This window comes from Larus michahellis, chromosome 7, assembly GCF_964199755.1.
Source record: "Larus michahellis chromosome 7, bLarMic1.1, whole genome shotgun sequence".
NCBI classification, from domain to species: domain Eukaryota; kingdom Metazoa; phylum Chordata; class Aves; order Charadriiformes; family Laridae; genus Larus; species Larus michahellis.
The window spans coordinates 572,568-594,629 of NC_133902.1; the positions used below are offsets into that span (position 1 = coordinate 572,568).

A 22,062-nucleotide genomic window follows, 5' to 3' on the forward strand; every position below is an offset into this window, starting at 1 on the left:
CAGTGCCACCCCCTGCCCTGGGCAGGGACACCTCCCACCAGCCCAGGTTGCTCCAAGCCCCGTCCAACCTGGCCTTGAACCCCTCCAGGGATGGGGCAGCCACAGCTTCTCTGGGCACCCTGGGCCTGGGGCTTACTGCCCTCACAGCCAAGAATTTCTTCACAATATCTCATCTAAATCTCCCCTCTTTCAGTTTAAAACTGTTCCCCCTCATCCTATTACTCCGCTCCCTGATCAAGAGTCCCTCCCCAAATTGTCTTGTTCCCCATGGAGCAAGACAGTTAATAAGGAAGTTTTCCACATCACAAACATTTGTCTTCATGCAAAGTCCACGCTCACAGATGTGCTGCTTCTGCTGCACCACCTCTCAGGAAGCACAACTGCTCTTCACCCACACTGGGATCCTGAAAACATGAAAGCCACAACCGGGTTCCGCTGGTTTTTTGTTCTGTTATCCTGCAGCTGAGCACTGGGCAATTCCTGTGCCGAACACACAGGGTCCATACAAATATTCCATGGGAATCGGAGCCTCTGCCTTCTTGGCAGAGGGTGGGAAATGTTTAATGGTTCCACAACATGGAAATGGTGAGCTACCCTGGCTAAAAAGCCTTCACCAGAGATTGTACAGGCCAGTCATGCATAAATGCACATAAAACCACGCACACAAACGCAGACATGCCTAGGACCCTCTTTTGCAAAGTCTGAAGAGCAAAACCAGTAACGATAACCAAATAATCCAATCTTCTGCTAAACTCACTCCTCTTTGTTCTCTTCACTGATTTAAAAATAAGGCAATATTGAGGATGTTGAGCTGGTAGCCAGATGTAAGGACTCTGATTCCATTACAGATAAAAATAGCTGAGAGTGTACATATCTAACTTCATAAACAAGCTTCCTTGTCTAAACCTCCTCTAATTAGAGGAGGCATCTGTTGATATTTAGGAAAGAACTCAGCTGTCTTGGGTTAAAGGGCCTCCTGGAGCTGGGAAAGTGAGCTGCCTACCAGGGGAACAGAGAGACTTGTGCACGAAAGAACAATTCATCCTCAGGAGGGGCATCATTCAATTGAAACCAATGCTGTTTTCAGTTACTTAATACACAGAAATGTCTTTCTATTCCCACTGAAAAATTTAATTATATATATGGAGCAACTGGACTCCAAGAATGACAAGTAGATCTTCACTCTTATCCAGAGAGGAAAGGTATGCATCTTCACATGTACATGGATGGGGCCTCTGGGATGTGGGGAGATGATGAATCACACTACGGTAAGGCTGTACTCTGGTTTGATTTCCCTTCCACAGAAGGAACGTCCTTAAAATCAGCACATCACAAATAGAGGGGAAAGAAGTGGTTTTTAGCAAAGCCGGGTTGTAGAGAAAGGTTAGGGCCCTGGGATGGCCCAGCCCGCACGGGTCTGTTTATTATCCACTACTGCTATTTTAATACTGTATCCTTAGCCAAGAACACCTGAAGGCAAGGCTTTGTCACTGTCCACACCCTTGCTGTGAGTTAAATCCACCTTTACTGAGTAGTTCCGTTTTACACAGCGACACGGCTGAGTTTGGTCAGGGTATCAAATCTCAGAGTAACTGATGTTACTGGAGCCCTTCGTTCCTTCCGGCAAATAATGCTGCTTCTCCCTGCTTTGTGTCGGGAACCAAACAGGGAAGATGGCTGAAAACCCTCCCTAACTTCACTGCCCAGCTGGAGACCAAGACTATTTGGCCTTCTACTGGCAGTGGTAGATCAACTGTTGGCCACCATTGTATCGTCAATGCAACATTTGCCATGGTCAGATGCTGTCGGACCTGCAAATAGCCTGTCAAATATTTATCAGGGTCACCACAGAAGTGCCAGAACTTATAGACTTGATCAGGAATGGAAGCTGATGGTGGTTTTGTTGTTTTTTGGTGGTGATGGTTTGGTTTTTTTTTTCCCCCTTAAAGAGCGCTACACGCATTTGGCAGGAAAGCACATCAAACCATGAAACTCCTTTCGTCAACAAGACAGAGCTGCCCCTAGCCCAGGTGGGACCTGCCCTGGCTGGACGTTTGTCTTCTGCCTTCCAATTGCATTGCAACGGCTGGGCAGGATCAACTGAGCATATTCAAAAAACCCAAGACTGCTCACGTCACAAAAACAATCTCACTGCAACACCACCAAATGCCACAGCATCGAGTCTCCTCTAAGAGCCATAAGACACAGGAGCGCACAAGACTAACTGGAAATACTTCACTGCTCAGTTGTGATTAGCAGCAGTTCGTCAGCAAACAGGGGCAGTCACAGTACTGGATGCCCAACCCTAGACAAGTCACAGCAGACATGTAACTGCAGCAAAATTGTTCTAAACTTCCCGTTACCTGAAGCGGCACGCCCCTTCCCCACTTGCAGACAGACCACAGTGGCCAGGACAGCGAGACACAGAATATTTGAAGAACTGGAAGACATCCAAAGATGACTTTTCCCAGTCACTTTCTTCTCCTTAGAGCCAATGAACAACGTTCTTGGGAAGAGCCTCATCTCCCCCACGACTTCATCTCCTCCACACCCATCCACTCCTGCTTTACCTCTTCTCCTCTTCCAGCTGGTTCAACAGCTCAATCTTCTCCTTCTGCATCCCATCCACCAGGGCTCGTGCTCGCTGGAGGTTTCCTTCTGCCTCTGTGACGTACTGCAGTATAAAAAGAGCCCGAGCCACAAAAGTTAACAATGTCTGAAGTACAGGGCTGTTTAAAAAAAGGATCAGAACAAGGGAACAGAAGGTTTTGATGATCTGTTTCAGAGGATGGTATGGTAAAAAGGTAGATTTTCCGAAGAGCCCAATACGTAGGTATCAAGAAAAAAAAAATTGCTCAATCTCCAGCAGATTAAAATTTGATCCATGCTTTAGTGCCTCTCTGACATGAACCCTTTGGAGAACCCAGGTCTGATTAAGAGTTAAGAACTTGAAGCCTGAATGGTTTTGAAAATCTGGTCTGGGGTTACCAGGTGCAATTCAGCCCTGGGCGTGAAGCAAGAGAGGTATTTCAGACTTGCGTTAATTCATTTGTTACTGGTAATTACTGGGAAATACCATACACAAGGAAGATGTCAGCTTGCAGTTGATTTGCCAATTTTTCCTGCATTTCTGACAGGCAGGTGTGACCCACCACACGAAGATATACAGTGCCATCCCTGCTCCCTAGTAGCTGACTGGGGCTTATAAACATGAGCAAGGAATTTAGGGCAAGAATAGTCATTGAAGAGCCACATATTGATGAACAGGAAACACATATCTCCTTTCTTTAAACACCCAAGTGCATAAAATATCATTTGCATAAATGCTTGTGCAAAAAAAACCCTAATGTGATCAGCCTGTTTTCTTTACAGATCTGACTGCATTAACGGGATCAAGAAATCCTCTGTCAGGAAAGCAGTGACACACGAACTGAGCTGATGTTCTCAGCAGTGTCCGATAGCATCAGAAAACCTCACTGCAATGCAGTCACAGCCGAGGCCAGACTAGGTGGCCAAGGGGAACAAGTTTGCCCTCCACTTGCATTTCAGCATTCAAATGTATTGATCCACCAGACACAAACTATGGGCTGCTCTTTTTCTGGCACAGCACTTTTTAAGCTCCTGGCTCGGGGCAGAGCGAGCACACGTTCCACTGGCAGGAGTGGGAAAAGACACTCAGCTTAAACCCACCACGCAGGAAGCTATCTCCACATGAAAGACAGAAATTCAGAGCCCCGGTTTCACATCAGGTAGCTAAACACAGGTAATGTTATTATGATCTGAAACTTTCAGAGGATGACAGATATCTGCGTGCTGGCAATAAAGCCACACCACCTCCTACCTGCTCGTGTTGGGCCTTCATGATGGCAATCTCTTTCTCCACCTCACAGATGTGGCTGGTGGCTTTGGCAACCTCAGCCCTCTCCAGGTCACGCTCTGCCAGTAGCTGTTCAATGTGCTGCTGCTTCTCCTTCAGTGCCTCCTGGAGAGCAGTGGTGCCAGAGATTTTTCGGGCATATCGAGAAGAGGTCTCTGTCAGCTGGAAAAAAGAGTTAAAGAGAGACGGGGGTAAAGCTATGTCCTTCCCAGTCTAGAGCAGCTTAAAGTCCCCTGTAAAATCCGGAATGCAGCTCACCTACTGATCCTAGAATGGTTAGAGCTGGAAGGGGCCTTAAAGGCCACCCAGTGGCACCCCCTGCCCTGGGCAGGGACACCTCCCACCAGCCCAGGTTGCTCCAAGCCCCGTCCAACCTGGCCTTGAACCCCTCCAGGGATGGGGCAGCCACAGCTTCTCTGGGCACCCTGGGCCAGGGGCTCACCGCCCTCACACCAAAGAATTTCTGCCGGAGATCTAGTCTAAATCTCCCTGCGTCATTTATTAGGCTATACAGAGCTGCAGTTCCAGCTCTGGACCCTACAGGTGGGGTTAATAAGTCTACAAAACACCTGGACACTGCTTGCAAGCTCAATAGCTCTCCTATGCTGCAATGAAAGGACCATTTCCCAAAGGACAGGACACGGGGTGGGAACTGGGTCAGGAAAGACTATCATGTATTGTATCATCTGCCTTCATAAATATACTTTATCGATGACCTGCAGTGGTGCAGTCCCAAACAATGAGCTCAGCTAGGAGGACTGATCTCAGCTGGAGACTGGTATGGGCTAGTTGGATCCTCTCCCAGTGACGGATACTGCACTCTCGTCCCCAGCCAAGACGACTGCAGGTGCTATGCAGCACACACTACGGCAGTCAGAGCCCTGAATAACGTTGCTGCCTGCTCTGGTGTCCACCTTCTTGAGTACCTTCCAAAGCACATGGCATGTGATCCAGGACAGTGTCACCCCTCCACAGTAAAACACAGTCATTGCAGGAGCTTCCTCATAGCTGCTCAACACAGCAGCACGCTGCTACACAACAACATGCGACAAGAAACAACGGCATTTTTCTTCAGGGATCCTACATAAAGCCTGATCTGATAGTGGAGCTGAGATTCGTCCCATTGCAAATAACAGTTTGGGTTATTTAATGGTCACAAACACTCAGTGTTTCCTACAACTCTTGTGTCCATGGGGGAGTCCTGTTTGTAAGGTGGGTAACAGAATTCCACACTGCACTCCCCTCATCTCACTGACGGTGAAGGAGCAGCTGCTGAAACAGAACCCCAACCCTCCTACTTCCTAGAGCTGGGTCACGGCAGACATGGACCGAGGCTGCAGAGTCTGCAGGAAGAGCCACTTACCAGCCCGCTGCGGCTGGGCCTGCCCCCGACAGACGATGCCACAGAGCTGACAGAGCTGATGGAGGAGCTGCTGGGGCTGTGGGTTAAGGCAGACACTCCCATGGCCATTCGTTTGCTCTTCTTTGCTTTGGCGGGGCTGGTTGACGGGAACCCGATCCGGATCACCTTGTGGATGGGAGCAAAGAGGCCAAACTTGGGAGGGCACTGAAAATACCTGTAATACAGGAGATGCACCAAGTCAGAAGCAGTAGAGCATCCATCTCGCCCAAGCCTCGCAGAATTGCATTGCTAAGCAATATGCGATCCCGGCCCTCAGCCCGTCTCTTGGTGCTTTGCTGTGACACTGCTCCCCGCATACAAGCGCTTGGATTATCCTCCTTTCCTGCCTCTTGAGAGTAGTGGTAATCCCCACGTTTTCACTTGTGGTACTTATGCGGGGAAATCCGAGATGAGTGCCACGTACTAGTTGCTGCACACTTTGATGAGATGCCAGGAAAGACCCATCTGGTGACGTGGACAGCACAAAGACGCCAGTGCATAAACACTGCGAGAGCACACGCTCTCCTTCCTTACACCAACAAACCGACCTTCCCAAAACCCGCGTGTATTCTCTACCCTGCTTTGCAAGAAAGTCACAGAGCAAAGTGTGTTGAGTAAAAAGGTCTGTGTAACGCAGTTCTGTATAAATGTTCCTCCCAAAACAGAAGGGGAAGATGGCAGCTCCTAACTTTGAAGCTAAAAATGCCACTACAGCAAACTCCAGTGTGTGCCATCTCCTCTGTGCGGCAGAGAAAGAGAAACTGGTTCCCAAACTTAGAAAGAAGCAAGCATAAAAAAAGGGACGATCAGATAATTGCGATGCAAGCTCTTTTCCGCAACTGCAGTAAGCCTGATGATTATAGCTCTCTGGAGCCCTCTTTCAAAACACAAATGAGCCAAAACCCACAGTGTCAAACCTTGGAAACTCCTTCAGAGCTTGGGCCGACCAGCTCAAGGCAGGGTTTATCTCCTGCTGGCCAGCTGCACTGCAGCAAGTAAAACCAGATCATCTCCAGGCGTCGCATCCCCTCGTTTCAAGGGAGGGGTCAATAGAAGGCTGCCTCCATCAGGAGTTCTTTCTCAAAGGCTTCACAGCAAGGTTAGGGGAAAATACTGGGCCATATAATAGTCTGTCTTATGTTAACACAAAAACCAGGTCCTTATGAATAAATAACACAAACCCAGCTTTGCTAGCACAGGTCCCTCCAGCTGTGAGCAGCTGCTTCCCCAATCCCCTTTTATTTTTGGGTGCTGGCAGCCACACAGCTGTGTCACAGGCAGATCTCTGTGTACTTGGGAGGCCAGAGAACAGCCTGATCTCCAGCCAGATGAGAAAGTGATTCGTTTCAAACATCTGCTCAAGACCAATTTTTTTTTTTTTTTATAACAGTCTTTAAGAAAACAAACCCAAACCCTCTACAATCCAAAGTCACTTTGCCCCCTCTGCTTGCTGTTAGCACAGGCTCTCGGGTTTGGAAAGCCATACCGCAGGTTGACCTTGCTACGGAACAGGGACCCAAGGAAGAAAGCCTGACCCCTTGCAAACCAGCCAAAACCCTGCTCAGCATCGTATCCTCAAACTGAAGAAGGCACAGCCCCTTCCTCAGGTGGGAGCACAGACTGGTACTTGTGGTGGTACAATGCCAAAATCCCTCAAAAGCCCCCTGGCATCTCTTCGCAAGTCCAGACTTGCATCACGCTACATCTGCTCATTTTCTTTCATTCCAGACTGGAAGCGGTTGCAATTAACTTTTACAGTTCAGAAGCAGGAATTGGGTCCAGAACACTTGGCAGCAAAGGAAAAAAAAAAATATATAAATCTGCTTGAAAACCAAGAGCTGCTCTCACTGAGTGCTAAGGAGCTCTGTACCCCCATTACAGCAACGAAACAGGGAAGGAAAAGTGGCATTGTGATGGCAATGCAAGCTGCAGGTGGGAAACCGCACAGGACGTTTTGAAATAGATGAAAACCCCCAAATCTTCAGTGTCTAAGGCCTGTAGCTCACGTGTTTTAGACTATGCAAAAGCAAACGCATGAATAGTTTAGTGGGCAAAGATTCCCGTAGGAACAGAGGCAGAGAAGGAAGAACAGTAAATACGCAAGTAAAAGTTAATATACCAGAAATGAGTAAGTGGAACTTGTTTGGCTTTGGGGATAGGAAACCAAAAAACCACACCAGCATCTCTCTAGTCTCCTACGCAGACAGGAAAGCAGATGCAACAAACCCCAGTGTCTCAGCAGCACCCATTTGATGTAGGGAGAGGGGATCACTACCAACTGCTACTGAACCACAGCCTGCAGGCAGTCTCCACCACAAGCTGCTCAGAAAATCCTGGCCCTTCACCCTTCCCTTGATGCACAACCAGACCTGGATGCTCGTCCTGAACCTGCAGGAGAATCACAGCGACCCTCCTCAAATTTCAGGTGATTCATCACTGACTCAGCTGGAGAACTTCCAGCAGCAGAGATGGTGACAGAGTCCTTTGCTCGCTCATTTGCCCATGTGTTTGCTCTCCTACTTCCACCAACCTCTGCTGTCTCGGTTTGCTGATTTGGACCTGACTCTCCTGCTGTGGCAGACGGCTACTGCAGCAGCAAGCACTGGTCTCAGGCAGCCAGGCGAGGGATGCTCACTAGATGGCAACCACCACCAAAGCAGAGAGACTCCTAAGCCCTGGGCTCTCTGCCCAAGCTGATAACAGGGCCAAGTGCAGGGTCCTGCACGTGGGTCGGGGCAATCCCCGGCACAAATCCAGGCTGGGCAGACAACGGATTGAGAGCAGCCCTGAGGAGAACTTCGGGATGTTGGTTGATGAGAAGCTCAACACGAGCCAGTGATGTGCACAGGCAGCCCAGAAAGCCACCTGCATCCTGGGCTGCATCCCCAGCAGCATGGGCAGGGGGGCGAGGGGGGGATTCTGCCCCTCTGCTCCGCTCTGTGAGACCCCCCTGCAGCGCTGCCTCCAGCACTGGGGCACCAACAGCAGAAGGACACGGAGCTGTTGGAGCGGGGCCGGAGGACAGGCTGAGAGAGCTGGGGGGGTTCAGCCTGGAGAAGAGAAGGCTCCACGGAGACCTTCCAGCCCCTTCCAGTCCCTAAAGGGGCTCCAGGAAAGCTGGGGAGGGACTCTGGAGCAGGGAGTGTAATGATAGGATGAGGGGTAATGGTTTCAAACTGACAGAGGGGAGATTGAGATGAGATCTGAGGAAGGAATTCTTCACTCTGAGGGCGGTGAGCCCCTGGCCCAGGGTGCCCAGAGAAACTGTGGCTGCCCCATCCCTGGAGGGGTTCAAGGCCAGGTTGGACGGGGCTTGGAGCAACCTGGGCTGGTGGGAGGTGTCCCTGCCCAGGGCAGGGGGGTTGGAACTAGATGATCCTTCAAGGTCCCTTCCAACCCAAACCATTCTATAATTCTGGCAGGACAAGCTCAGGGCAGCATCAGGAAGCCCATGCGGCAGTGGCAGACTCGGGGAAGACTGTCTGAGGGGCGTCTGCATGCACCGAGGGAATCAGTTTTACTATGTTGGCTTCTCCTCCAAAACCCTGCTGTTGAAATCAGCACATGCTATAAGAAAATCAGAAGACTGGATGAAGGCTCAAAGGACGAACAGGGACAATGCTGCAAACCTGCATCCAGATCCTTGGTGGACAGTGAGCCCACGCGTATCACTGCTTTAGTGGCAAGTATCCGTTATTGCTACAAGATTTGCAAAATCAGCCTGGATGCAAAAGGCAGGGATGTCTTACAGACTTCCCTCAGTTTCCCCTGTTTAATCCAAAACTCTTAATTCGCTCCTGCTCCCCAATCCCTACGGTGGGCCTCAATTTTTCCTGCTCTTGATAAAACGTGAAACAAAAGAGAAGCCTTGCAGACAGGGCACATACCATAACAACTTCAGCCAAGATGCAGCAGTTTCAGAAGATAAATGACTTCCAAAAAGTTGGATTTTCAAAACACAGCAACAGAGGTGTGAGGACGAGAGGCAGAGTGTGCACCCTTTCACTCACATCTGCCTTCCACACGCACAGAGACAGTAACTCATTTCTGAGCACCCTGAAGATTAGGCTTAGAGATAACTTACAGTGTATGATAAGGAAAGCAAGGGCTTGGATTCTCTCCATGAGTTATTATTATTCTCTACCATCCCAGTTCTTTTCTTTTGAGAAGGCTGGAACTCATCCACCTGCTGCCAATCATTTCCTACTTTCTTGTCCTGACATTGAACAAGGCAGTGTTTCTCTTATTTTAAATGAAAACACATGGCTACTGACCTAACACAAGAAATATTTATTACACAACCTGAGATCTAACAAGGGAGGAACTCTCAGCTCTTCAGTTTCAAAGCTAAGTCTCACCTCTAATGCAAGATTCCCTTAAGAAGCTCCAAGAAATCAACAGTATTTCCCACTGAAGGAACTTGTGAAGGACACGGAATCAGTTCCACCTGTATTTGAAGCAGGGTCAAAGTGCTGCTGTGTAATTCAGATTTGAACATCCCCAAGCTCACGATCTGAGGCTGGGGGTCATTCCCTTCTCTAACATCCACATGAACAGAAACAGTTTCCCAGCAAGCCTGCGAGATGTCCCTGCCTAGTTTTATGGACACTAATAAGGGCTTTTTTTTTAAAAAGAAAACAGTGGAGGTGCCTATGGAGTCAGAGGTGGTACGATCAATCAGCAGATAGCTGTCATACTACAGACTTAGTACGAGGACAGACAATGACCACCAGTTGTTCTTTCAGATCTCTGGAAATCTGTTCCCAGAAAGAACCGAACAAGCAACATTAAACTGAGGGGAAAAAAGAGAGTCAAATCTTTATCTTCTATAGTTCTGACAGGGTGAATTAGAGCACAAACAGCAAGTTTATGAAGGGAATGTATAGTAGAAAGCAGAGGTAATACAATCACAGAATCGATTTTAGCAAAAACTAAGTCCCACCATAAGTTATCTTCTCTCCCTACTCTCTCCTGTTTCCTGAAATCACTCAGGTTGCTTCTTCATAGACGTTATCTGATCCTGCTTTAAAATGCTCCAGTGATGAGGTTTCTATTGATCTTCCTGCAAAGGTAGCCCAAAGCTTAAGCAACTCCAAACTGGACTCTTCCTCCCAAGACACAACATCCAACCAAACACAGCCACACGCAGCCCTGAGTCCTCCCCCCAGGTCCATTTGGCCCCCGGCCACCCTAGGAGGTGTGTAGGGCCCTACGTGCCCCAGGCCTGGTTTGAGAGCACACAGTACCTTGTGCCAGCAACAGCCCCGTCGTTCTTCCCCAGGGGTTCATCCAGCTCCACTCCACACCACTCTCCTTTGGCAAAATCCGTCTCTCCCACGTAGCGCACAACTCCTGTCTTTGTCCCACCAACCTGTAGGAGACAAGATGGGAGGATTAGAGACAGCAGCACCGGCACTGCCACAAGGGGACTGAAGCTGGGACGGCCATGGGGGGGGGAGAAAAAGAGACATCAGTATTTTCTGTTTCAGATCTGATGAAACCAGAACAGATCATATTCATATCAATTTCTCCTAATACTAAAGATGTCTCTCCAATAACTACAAGCAAGTTGACAAACTCACGCTTTTGGACCTGCCTGCCTGGAAGATGTCAGAACAAATATAATGAAAACGTATTTCAAGGCATCAACTAATTGCAGAGTTACTTGTGAGGCCACGAAGCAGTTTAAGCCCGCCAAGCGCAGCTTAGACCTGCCTTCTGTGAAGAGCCAAGATCTGCACTAATGTGGATCCTGTCCTGTGCGCTTTCAGATGGGGGCTGAGCAACACTGGGACAGAACACCAAAGGGACAAGCTGAGCCAGGAAGGCACTCATCACTCTTCAGCCTGTCCCCACGCAGGCCTTGCTAGGATGTAGCGAACAGCCCTCCTAACAAATCTCTCAAAATAGAGGCATTGTGTACAGGAAAAAACCAAACCCTTCACTTTTACCTGCACATCCTACACCAATTCACAGCGCTAACGAGCTGCACGGGAAAGGGCCTCGTCTCACTGCTAGGCTTCCACTAGCACAGATATTTTTTTCTTCCCCCTCCACGGAGAAATAAGAATAAATCACACCTTTTGCTCCGTGTGCCACTTAAAGTTTTCAGCGTGCTGAGCAGACTCTAGGAGAGCACACGCCAGGAATGTCTGAGGCTGTGTTTTGATCACTGCCATGAGAGCACAATTCACCGAGCGGCAGCTGCCTCTGCGCTAACAGCTCCTACTGGGATACTTGTGCTGAGAAAGGAAAGATGGAAAAGTAGGAGGGTGGTTCTAAGGGTTCACACCTTCAATGAAATCAGCATACGATTTAAACCTTTCTTAGCCTATCTCTGCTAAAGCCTAGGTTCAAGGAAGAAAGCTTAAAAAATAAGTTTAAAATTAATTTTGCAGCTTTATCTTGAATGACTTGTGGTTATTAATCTTCTTAATATTAGATATTACATAAACGTGTATCAACAGAGTAATATTCTCCTACAGAAACAGTGATAATTGAATGCAGAAATCTCCAGTTTTGTGTATTCCAGGGTAGGGATGTTACAGATTTGTGAATTCCGAGTCCCTAAAAATTCTTAAAATTGCTTATCCAAAGGAGAAAGTTTTCCCAGCCTAAAAATAACTAAAATGGAGCAGAGAATACAGCTCTGGGTCCTGCCTCGAGCCCTGGGAGGCTGCGCTGCAAAATGCAGCTTGAGTTAGTCTTCCATGATTTCTCTCGCTTAGGGACTCAAAGTGCTGCTAATGGAAAACCCTTTGTTGATGTCGTTCTCTTTGCTATAGGAAGGAGGAAAATATTTGCCAGCAGGAAAAGTCTCACAGGAAAGCTTTCTGGTCCTACACTGCACCCAGGAGTAAAAAGATAATTCAGTTTCCATATGAGGTACTTGGCATGTTACAGATTTGAACAGTTGCAGTAAAATTCTTTACCTATCACTCACAGTCAGATGGTAGTGCCCTTTTTGATTTATTTCATTTTGTACAGATTTAGTCTCTTAATATTAATGCAGTGATTTAATGCCATTCTAATATATTTCTTTAGCTGCAAGTTGAACTCAATATAGGTGTAATTCATCTTAACATCATTTATAGGACCTTATCATTGCTGGTAAGCTCCCTCCATTTTATTTTTATTGCATTTTAATTACAGATATCGAGCCACATTTCCTTTACCAAGCCACCTGATCCTCCAACCCCACGGGGCCTCATGTAAACACCTTAAAAACCTGACGCGCTCCCTCCATCAGCGTGACTCTCTCTGTGCTGTTCTGGGGCCTCTACAGAGGATCACACGAAGAGGATCAGTCCCCTGCCCACACGAACACTGCTCACTTGCATCCCCATAGATATTACTTATTTTCAGAAAGCTGTTTCCAAACAGGAGAAGAAATAACTAGCCCTATTGACTTAATATATGCATATCTAATTGCACCGATACCCGAACTGCTCGGTCAGAGAGCAGGTCACGCTCCTACCCAAGAGCTGTACATCAGTGAAGATGCCGAGTGCAGATCAGGCCTAACGCTTCCCCAAAAGGCAATATGATTCTCTGCTTCCAAAGCAACGTGTTTTATTTTCTCTTTCAAGCATTAATTATTCTGCCATCTTTTCTAGAAGATACACCCTTGCCATACAGCATTCTCTTCTCCCCAGGGCAGAACGGACACATCTGCTCCCTGCCAGCCCGGGCTGCCCGCATCCCGACAGGGCTGGCAGTACCATCAGAGCCAATATGGGGCTGTCACACTCACATACCAGCGCTCGGCCCTCTTGTTGAGCTTCCCATCCCTTGGCAGGCACAGAGAAGCTCTTATGGATGGAGAGCCTAGAAAATTCGTCCGAGTCAGACATGCAGATTTATTCAGCCCTGATAATCTGCTAATGCTACTAAAATAAATAATGCGTTTTGGAGAAAGCCAGCTGGCAGGTCGCATCGGTGCATGAAACAGCCTCATCGAAATAGAAGTGTTTGTTTCTATCAGACCCTTCGATAAATCAGAGGTATCACCTCGGAACGACAAAAGGCAGCTTGTGAAAGCCAGGGAGGGCAGCAATTGCATAGAATAACTCACGGTAGCTCCCAGCCGCCTCTCCTGCCCATGCCTTGCTTTGATACCATGCTCCACAACCTGGGCACAAAGGGCAGCTGGGCACGGATGGTTCCTACCGCACTAACATGGCTGCCATCGTCACACTAGCGACCAGAGGATTTCTATCCCATGAGCATCTCAGCCCGCTGTTACCACCGGTGCCACCCTGAGCCACGAGTTTCTCTATGGAGGACCACCTGCATCTCTCAGCCTGGCGCAGTGACCAGAGCCACCATCACACCTTCCACTTGCCGAGTGTCTGGAGTTAAGCAAAGACAAACTGGACAGGGAAGCCCTCCCTTCGCTAAAGCACAGGACAGCACAGAGTTAAGGAGGCTGCTGACGAGCTCAGCTACACCCCAGCAGTTCAGAAACACCACAGCTTCTAGAATTGGCAAGTTTCATTCAAAAATAAACAAAACTCGCAAAGCTTTTCTGAGAAGCCTTTAATAGTTACTTTACCAAAACTATTACTGAGATTATTCATAGCCAAGAGAATGGGATTTTACCAAGTGTAAAGTGTCTTGTTTTTATTTGTAGTTGGTTTTTTGGGGAAAAAAAAACAAACCAAACTGCAGCAAAAAATAGCTCTTTCTTGAAGCTCCAAAAAATGGAAACAGTATTGACATAATGATATAAGCTTTTTGTTTTGGAGGGTATTTTGACCAGCCTCAACATTCCAAGTTCATCTCCTTCAGGTACAAACACTTACGATTAACTTTAAACAAACTCATGGTGGTCCAGCCTCTCCAGCTGGATTCAGGCAGCCTCAGAGCCACATGCTTCCGATCTCTTGGAAAGTTCAGCTCCAGACTCAAGTTCTCTGCCTCGGCTCCGATGCCCTTTTCATGCCTTTGACTAAAGACCATCTTCCTGACCTGGCCTTCCCTCAACGAACAATCTCCAACAGTCTCAAGAGACATTCTTGGGCTTGACCTTCACACCAAAGTGAAGCCAGGAATACTTTAAAGGTCTGTGTCCTGGCCGGTGAGTCAGAGAAGCAACATGCACTCGTAGGACATCCATGTGCCTTCCCTGCTAACTGCAGTACCACTGACATCATGTTTTACTATGGTTTCCTCATCAAAATGACAAAATTGGATTCAGACCAGTATCCCAGGGCTGAAAAGACAATGATGCTAATCCTTCCAGACACTGTCTTTATCAGAGCTGCTAATATATCATTTAAACAGTTTACCAAACTAGCACCAGGCCATATTCTCCATCCGGTTGCCGCAAGTCTGACTCCCTCCAGCCTGCGTTTGCTCTTTTTCCCTTACGCCCTCCCTCCTTGGCCCACAGCAGTTTCTTGCTCTCAGCAAGAACATCCTAAAAGCTGCCCTCAACCCAGGGCATGTGGGCAACACGCTGCTTGCAATACGCTCCACGCTGCTCCGGGAGAAAAGAACAACGAGCTTCTAAGCGTCATTCAGGCCAAGAGGGACTGTTGCCCACGATGTCATACACCGTTCAGGGGTCAGCAGTGGCTGCAGATCCCTGCTTTAGTCTATCCCCAGGCACAAGCCACAGAGAGATGCTGTGCCGTCTGCTGAACAGTCTAATTTACCCATCTAAATTTATTTTCTCAGCTGCTTTCCAAAGCATTTCCACAAGACTGTGCTGCTGACCAGAGGGTGGAGGTGGGAACAGTGACTGCCCAGGCGCAGGACACTGCCATGCCTCCTCTGCAGGGCTCCCCGTCTCATGCTGGGTCCTGCCGGAGCCGGGAAACTCCTGCTGCTCGCCCGCGGGAGAGAAAGGAGGAGCCGGTGGGGAAAGCGCAGACACGGACACGTTCTTTAGAAGTAGTTGAAGGTCCTCAGAGTAATGTGCAGCACAAAAGCTTACTCTACACTGTTAATGTAACAAGTAATTCTTGTTACAAGAAGCTCCGAATTCTTTTTATTTCTAACAAGAAATAGGAGCTTACCTTTATTGGACAAGTGCTGCCTGCTCCAGTTTGAGCTGCAGGCTGTAGCCAGCACGTGAACTGAAGTCGCATCCTTTCCCTTGGGGGAAAAGACGGTGAGGTTTTTTCCCCCCAAGCTCATCTGCCCAGACAAGCAGCGTATTTCTACTGGAGCTGAGCGGGGTAGAAGCTGTGTTTCCCCACTGCACGTGATTTAGCCCACGTGCTCTTCCAAGCACCGACAGGATTTGGCTCTTCCAAGCCTTGATGGAGCAGATTATCGTACAAGAGTTGATTTACAGAGGGTGCTTTTTGCAGCAGCATGGACGTCTGGGTCCAGCCATTACAGCTCACGTGAAATGACGATCTGTAAGTACAAGGGGGTAAACGCGCGTACCCAAGGGAAGGGCCTGCCATCGCGTGCTGGGGCCGTGTCCCAGCTGACAGCAAGCTGGTGGTAAGGTGGAGATCTGGACTGCGGTCAGGTTTGTCTGTAAACACAACGTATTTCAGGTGGCACCCGACCATCAGCAGTTTCATCTCAGTGTGCCATCTGTGAATGCCAGAACTGGCTTTTAGGGCGACGGGAGAGACAGCCAGGAATTACAGGACAGTCCTCCCTATGTGAAGCAACAAGAATTTTTATAGCTTCTTTTAATTCAACCACTTGTCTCTGTGCCTTCCCATCCCCATAGCACAACTCGGCGTCGCACAGGGACGAGGCTGACAGCGCTGCTGACGCAAGGCATTTGTGCACATTTATCTTTCAGGCACCACTGAGAAAATAATGTCCTCGGGATGTGGTGTAAGAGGAAAGCCTAGAATTACAGCATCCTCTCCCGAGGCTGTCTCCGATACAAAGTCCGCCCATGTTAATAATACAGTTTGCTCCACCACAGGCCATTTACAACTCCTATTTAATGACAGATCTTGCACACAGAAAACAAGGACTGGCCAACACATCAGCCCAAATGAATGGTTAGGAGGGTGTGTGCACGCACAAAAAGCCTCAAAGGGTTAATGCGGCAGCAGGGCAGTTGCTTTGGGCGATTTATTTCCCCTTAGTTTCACTGCCGTGACAGGGAACACTTGTTCCTGTGAGAACAGCAGCCACGCTGTATTTCACGCCACACAAGGGCAACAATCTTCTGCGGTGAGGAAAGCGCTTGGACTAGGAGACTTAGATGATTTCCTGTCCCTCGAATCCTGCAAACAGCTGGAAGGCCGCAAGTCCCACTGCCCATCACAAACCTCCACAGGGATGGACATCCATCATTCCTACGCTCCCGGGCAAGGTCTTGGCCTCTGCTGTACTGCTGCGTTCCCCAGGAGAGAAACAGCAATTCCTGGTCTCCTTGTGGGCCACTGGCTGCTGAAAGCAGGCACGAAATACTCAGAATACTGTCCTTGAAAATACTACCTTGGTAGAACTACAGAATAGGATCCTTCTTTCTTTGCTGCCTGGTTTGTGATCAGGAAATACATCTTGTGATTGCTCTGTACAGCCCATACGGGAGCACTGCTACACCTCTAAAACCCCAGCAAGCCGGGAGAGCTCTGATGGTTAACTGGGAAAAGAAAGAGCACGGATCCTTTCTTCCAGACACCATCGCAACAGAGCAAGGCTTTGGTCTCAGGCACTGAAATAGCTCAAAGGGAGCTGGCGGCAGCAGCGCCAGTGGTTGTCTCTGCCCAAGGAGAAGGGCTTAGGCTGCAATTCTCCTCGCCGGGGAGCTTCTAAAGGAAATGATTTCTCACCCAGGTGGTTAAAAGCTTTCTGCAGCTTCAGGCTGGCAGCGCAGGGCTGGGGCGGGGGCGTGCAGGGGGGATGCTAAAGAAAAGGACATGATTAGTTTATTCATGAGAATTTTCTGTCATTTGCCAGGAGCCAGAGGTTGCAACACACCGCAGGCAAAAAACACTTTGCGGTGTACAAAGGAGAAAATTATTAAAATTGCATGCTCGGGGGGAGCCCAGAGTCCATTCCACCCGTCGCAGCAGTCCTGCCCGTCTGTCGCAATCTCCCTGCCAGTGCCGCTTCTGCTCTTCCAGCATCGACTCTGGTTTCAGCCACCTGCAAGTTCTAGCAAAACCACAACCCCAGAATCCATCCAAAGGGTATCAGGGGCAACACCCCACAGCAATAGAGTCAATCAGCCACTGGGGTATAATCTGGCCCTTAAGTAGTCTTCTTATTACTACATTTCAGTACTGAAGAGCGCATCCCAGTTAGGAGACAGAAGGATGGCTGACGGGCAGAATACCTCTATTAAGAGGAATTTTTATTTATTTTTTTTAATCATTTTTTATTTAGACTGACACATAGAGAACAGCCACCTCCTTCCTATCCTTCTTCTGGAGCAACCTGATCTAGCTACAGATGTTCCCGCTCATGGCAGAGGGGTTGACTACATGACACTTAAAGGTTCCTTCCAATCCAAACTATTCTCTGATTCTTAAGAAAGCGACCACATCTAGGGTGGAATGAGCTCAGCTGCTGAGAAAACCTTCCCCCCCCAGCACGTAAAATTCATTTTCTTAGGCAAAAAACACACAGCAGAGATTTCTCCCAAACAGAGAATGCTCAATCACTGCACTTCTCTGTTTCCATCCCTTCTTTCCCTGGAGAAGGGCAACAGGCCAGCCTCACATTAAGAGCAGCACTCCAGCGACTATCACCCTTTGAGAAGCTCCATTCTTACTAAAGAAAAGGTTAATTGTTCCACATTCATTTGCCAGACTTCAAGAGATGAGTTCCACAATATTAGGGTGGGTTTTTCATCTCTTTAATGCAATTTTTGCATCTCTGGGAAAAAGTCCGAGTTAAAAAGTGCCAAAGGCAAATATTATCTAATTCTTCTAATGGAAAGCTTCTAATGGAAAGCTAAAAGTCACTTTTCGCAACTGCTACAGAGTCAGAAAGGGTCTCAGAACAAAGCCATTGCAAAGCAAAAATGTCTTCAAGCTATAATGGGCTTTAATGAAGTTAAAGAAAACCACTGGGAGGAAACGACCAGAATGCAGAGCAGCCAGGTGTCCGCCTTCCAGACCCGGAAGGGCCCCCTGCGACCTCCTGCTCCGTCCACTGAGCAGTCACAGAAGACATGTGTCCTCCCCCTCTTGAAGAGCCTTTGGTGGATCCCATCTGCCTAAAAGCCATTCTCAAATAAAAAGATAATCTTTCAGAAAAGCATGGACTGAGAGTAATAAAGACAACTAAAACAGTACCAATCCGTAGAGGACACGAGCAAAGATTTACTCAACCTGAGTTGCCTCAAATTCTCTAACCCAGAATTACTGTTTACGTATTCAAACACCAAACATGATTAGCTGACATCTCCATTACTAAAAAAAAGCCATCTGCCAAGCCAAAAGCACACATCACTGAACCATAACAGCAAATTATTTCTTCTTGTTGTCATTATCTCCTCTTTTCCTGGACCTCTACTACTGCATGCAAACAATTCCTGATGTTTCTGTGAGCTGAGCATTCCTGCTAGAGCCAATGAGATGCTGAGCTCATTCCAGATTTGCTCTTTTGGAGCTATTTATTACATTAACAGATCACAGCACAAATTTTATCTCATAATATCCGGTGTGGATAAATCAGCAGGCAGGGAGGGCGGGCTTTTAAGGATGCACCTTCATTAAAAATAAACAAAAAAAAAAACAAACAAAAAAAACCCCAAAAAACCCTAACCAAAACCAACCCCAAAACCACCTCAAGAGAGGAGTTGTTATGAGGAGGTGATGCTAACAGTTTGTATGGCATAGGTATGCTGAAATCTCAACCCGCGTGGGCCCCACTGAGGTAGGCAGAGTATTAAGCGGACAGACCCTGCCTCGGTGATCTTACAGCCAGGAGAGGAGAGGGGTTAAACAACTAAGTCCAGAGAACGCCATTCCACTGCCTGGCTGCTTCAGAAAGAACAGAGCCAAGTTCAGCATAGATTTTATAGCCAGACAAGCAACAAACCTTTGGAGCAGCTGTCAGCTCCTGCTGTGACACAGAATGCAATGCACATTTTGGGGGCAATTTGAGAATATAAAACTTTCTCATTTCTTACAGCTAGGTCTACAAGCCCTCGTGTTCACACTAGATTTACTAAGTGTCATATCCAGTGGGCTCACGCAGAACCCATCTTCACTTTTTCTCCTCTGAAAATAAACAAAATTGTTTTAAATTTTATTTAAATAAAGTGAAAATGATTGGACAACCCAACAGTGTTTTAGTGTGCAAGTGCATTGCTAGCTTCAAAAGCATATTTGCAATGCCAGAGATGCCTGACATTTGGCCACAACAGATCCTGAAGTCCTCAGAGCAGGTTGTGCCACATGAAGTTCTGGCTCAGAAGACATGTGTGGCCCATCACAGCCGCTCGGTGCTCCCCAGCCACCTCGGGGCGTCCGTGGGGCTGCAGAGAGCAAAGGAATCAACCCCATGAGCTTGAAGTGGAGCCTGCCCGAGGGTTGCTGCTATCACCAGCAGAAAGACCCGCTCTCTGAGAGCACAAAGGAGATTTGAGAGTGCCTCTGACACCCACTACCCCCTCGCACACCCTCCTGATTCACATCGGCTGCAGAGCCGAGATCTGCCAAAGGCCTGTTATTGACCAGATGGCAAGTCTGTCTGCACGTCCCTGCTACCTCTCTTGGTATTGGAACCAGGTGCCCCAAAAAGGAAACGCTACACGGCTAACTTTAAATGGGAGCCAGATTGCCCAGGATGCGCAAAGCCCAACCCGCTGCAAGCTCTCATCGCGGTCGGTCGGAGTCACCTTTATCTTTTAGCTCCAGGGATATTACTGGGGATAGCCACGACAGATCTGTGCCCAAATGCTCGGCTCTTCCAATATTTGATAGCACAGTATGTATCATACACACTAAACAAAGCTAAACTCTCTCTTACAGAACTGCAAAACTAAACCCAGTTGTCCCATGTTTCGATATGTTTCTTTGCCTTCTAAACCTCCACGGAAAGCACTGCTCCTTTGCTAGGACACAAATGGTGACAAGCTTGATGGCAAGCTTCCAGTAAGCCATTTTTAGCCCAAGTGTGGCATTTTGGCTTAAAGTCATCAGGTGCTCTATTCTAGATAATGCAAACAACAGGAGAAATCGGATGTGGAGAACCCATCTATCCGTAGAGTTGATCACCCCTGAAGTCCTGCCCTTTTGTAAAACTCATTGCAAGTTTCTTTCTGTACAGGAAAGGAGTTAGTGTCATATCCAACATACAGGAACTGGAGCACCAGAAGGGGAGCGACTGGCTAGGAGAGATTCTTGTAAATACTTGCAGAGTATGTATGACCACATGCAACAAGACTGCTTCGAGTTCCTCCAAAGCCCTGATACACACCATTATGGGGAGTATCACTGGATTAGAATATAATAATGGACGATTTTTCTTCTATTTTCCTCCCGTGTTTGAGTTGCTCTCTCTGACCTCATTCTACTGCTCAGGACTTGTCCAATACAAGAAACACTCTGGAATATGTTCTCTTACGTCAATGTGAACAAGAGAGAGACGTCTCCAGAAGACACAGCATCCCAAATAACAGTGAATGCAGCAGTTCAATGCCCTTCCAAGGCCACGCTCTCTCCCACACCTCACCACCAACTCTCTCCTCCTCCTGTTTTGTCCTGAGCCTGACCAGGAACACTTAGGGAGGGGACAAATCCTTGTCCTTTGCCTTTCTAGGGGGGCCCCACGATCAACTCACCAGCACACGATCTCCAAGCCGTAAGTCCTTCTCCCCTTTTTTCACAGACCCACTGTCCGAGAGGTTAGATCCAGACTCGTTCCCCGTCTTCATGGCGCTGTTCAGGACGCTCTCCCGCAGGGGGATGACGCGAGTGGAGAGAGGTGGTGTGGCCGTCCCCGAGTGCAGTGACAAGTTCTGAGCCGTCAGGGAGTCCACGGAGGGGGCGTCGCTCCCCGAGCCCTCGGCCACCGGCTGCCGGGTCAGCTTGGACGGTCGCGTAAAAATCCCCTGCAGCGGCTGGCATTCAAAGTAACGTACTCCACCGACAGAGCCGTCATTCTTACCCACCGGGTCATCCAGAACGACCCCTGCCCACTGGCCCGGAGCAAATTGCGTCTCCCCAAGATACTGGATCACACCTGGCTTCACTCCATTTACCCAGACACGTTCGCCCACCACAAAGTCTCCCAGGAAATCATCGCCCACCTCGGCAACCTTTGAACCCGACTTCTCGGCGCTGGCGGTGGAGGTGGTACCCTGCTTGTGTAAAGGTGAGCCTGTGAATCAAGGGAAAAGAGGTTTTGGTATGAGGAGAAATCCTAAAAGGCAGCCAAAACACCAGGAAAGGGCATTTACACAAAGGAAACATCTGGGACCGTGACCTGGGTTGCAGGTTTACACTAGGTGAAGGTTAAAACCTGAGCGACCCCGTTACTTACACATCTTCCTCGGCAGGAAAGCAATCTGCACAGAAATCCCTGTATGCTGCCCAGTTTCTGCAGGTCTTGCACACAACACAAAAAACAAATCCTACGTCTTCATCCCCCTTTACAATGCCCGCTTACCCCCCGTCCCGTCCCAGCACCAAAGGGTATTTTGCCTGGCAGCACTGATGTGAATAAGCTCAAAGAGACAGGAGTGCCGGTAAGTGCTTCAGGATTAAAAGGAGACCAATGAACTGCTGCTTTGAAGAAAGATACCAAAGTCATCCTTTCATCCAAAACCCAAAAAATATATATATAAAAAAGAAATAAATGAGGTACTGATGTTTTAGCACCTAGCGCTATGAGAACTCCA

At 48.2% G+C, this 22,062-nt stretch overlaps 1 protein-coding gene across 4 annotated transcripts in view; it reads right to left on the bottom strand.

The window, feature by feature from the left end:
* CLIP2 (CAP-Gly domain containing linker protein 2) overlaps positions 1-22,062 on the bottom strand; it is an 81,901-nt gene that overhangs the window by 22,430 nt on the left and 37,409 nt on the right. For all 4 annotated transcript variants that reach the window (XR_012588280.1, XM_074594322.1, XM_074594321.1 and 1 more), the window contains exons 3-7: positions 21,004-21,542; positions 10,526-10,650; positions 5,241-5,454; positions 3,842-4,039; positions 2,571-2,674 (exon numbers count right to left, since the gene is read on the bottom strand). Coding sequence is in view for 3 of the 4 variants with exons in the window: in XM_074594322.1 (XP_074450423.1) it covers positions 2,571-2,674; positions 3,842-4,039; positions 5,241-5,454; positions 10,526-10,650; positions 21,004-21,542 (1,180 nt within the window). In the remaining variant the exon portion in view is untranslated. The remainder of the gene's footprint in view (positions 1-2,570; positions 2,675-3,841; positions 4,040-5,240; positions 5,455-10,525; positions 10,651-21,003; positions 21,543-22,062) is intronic.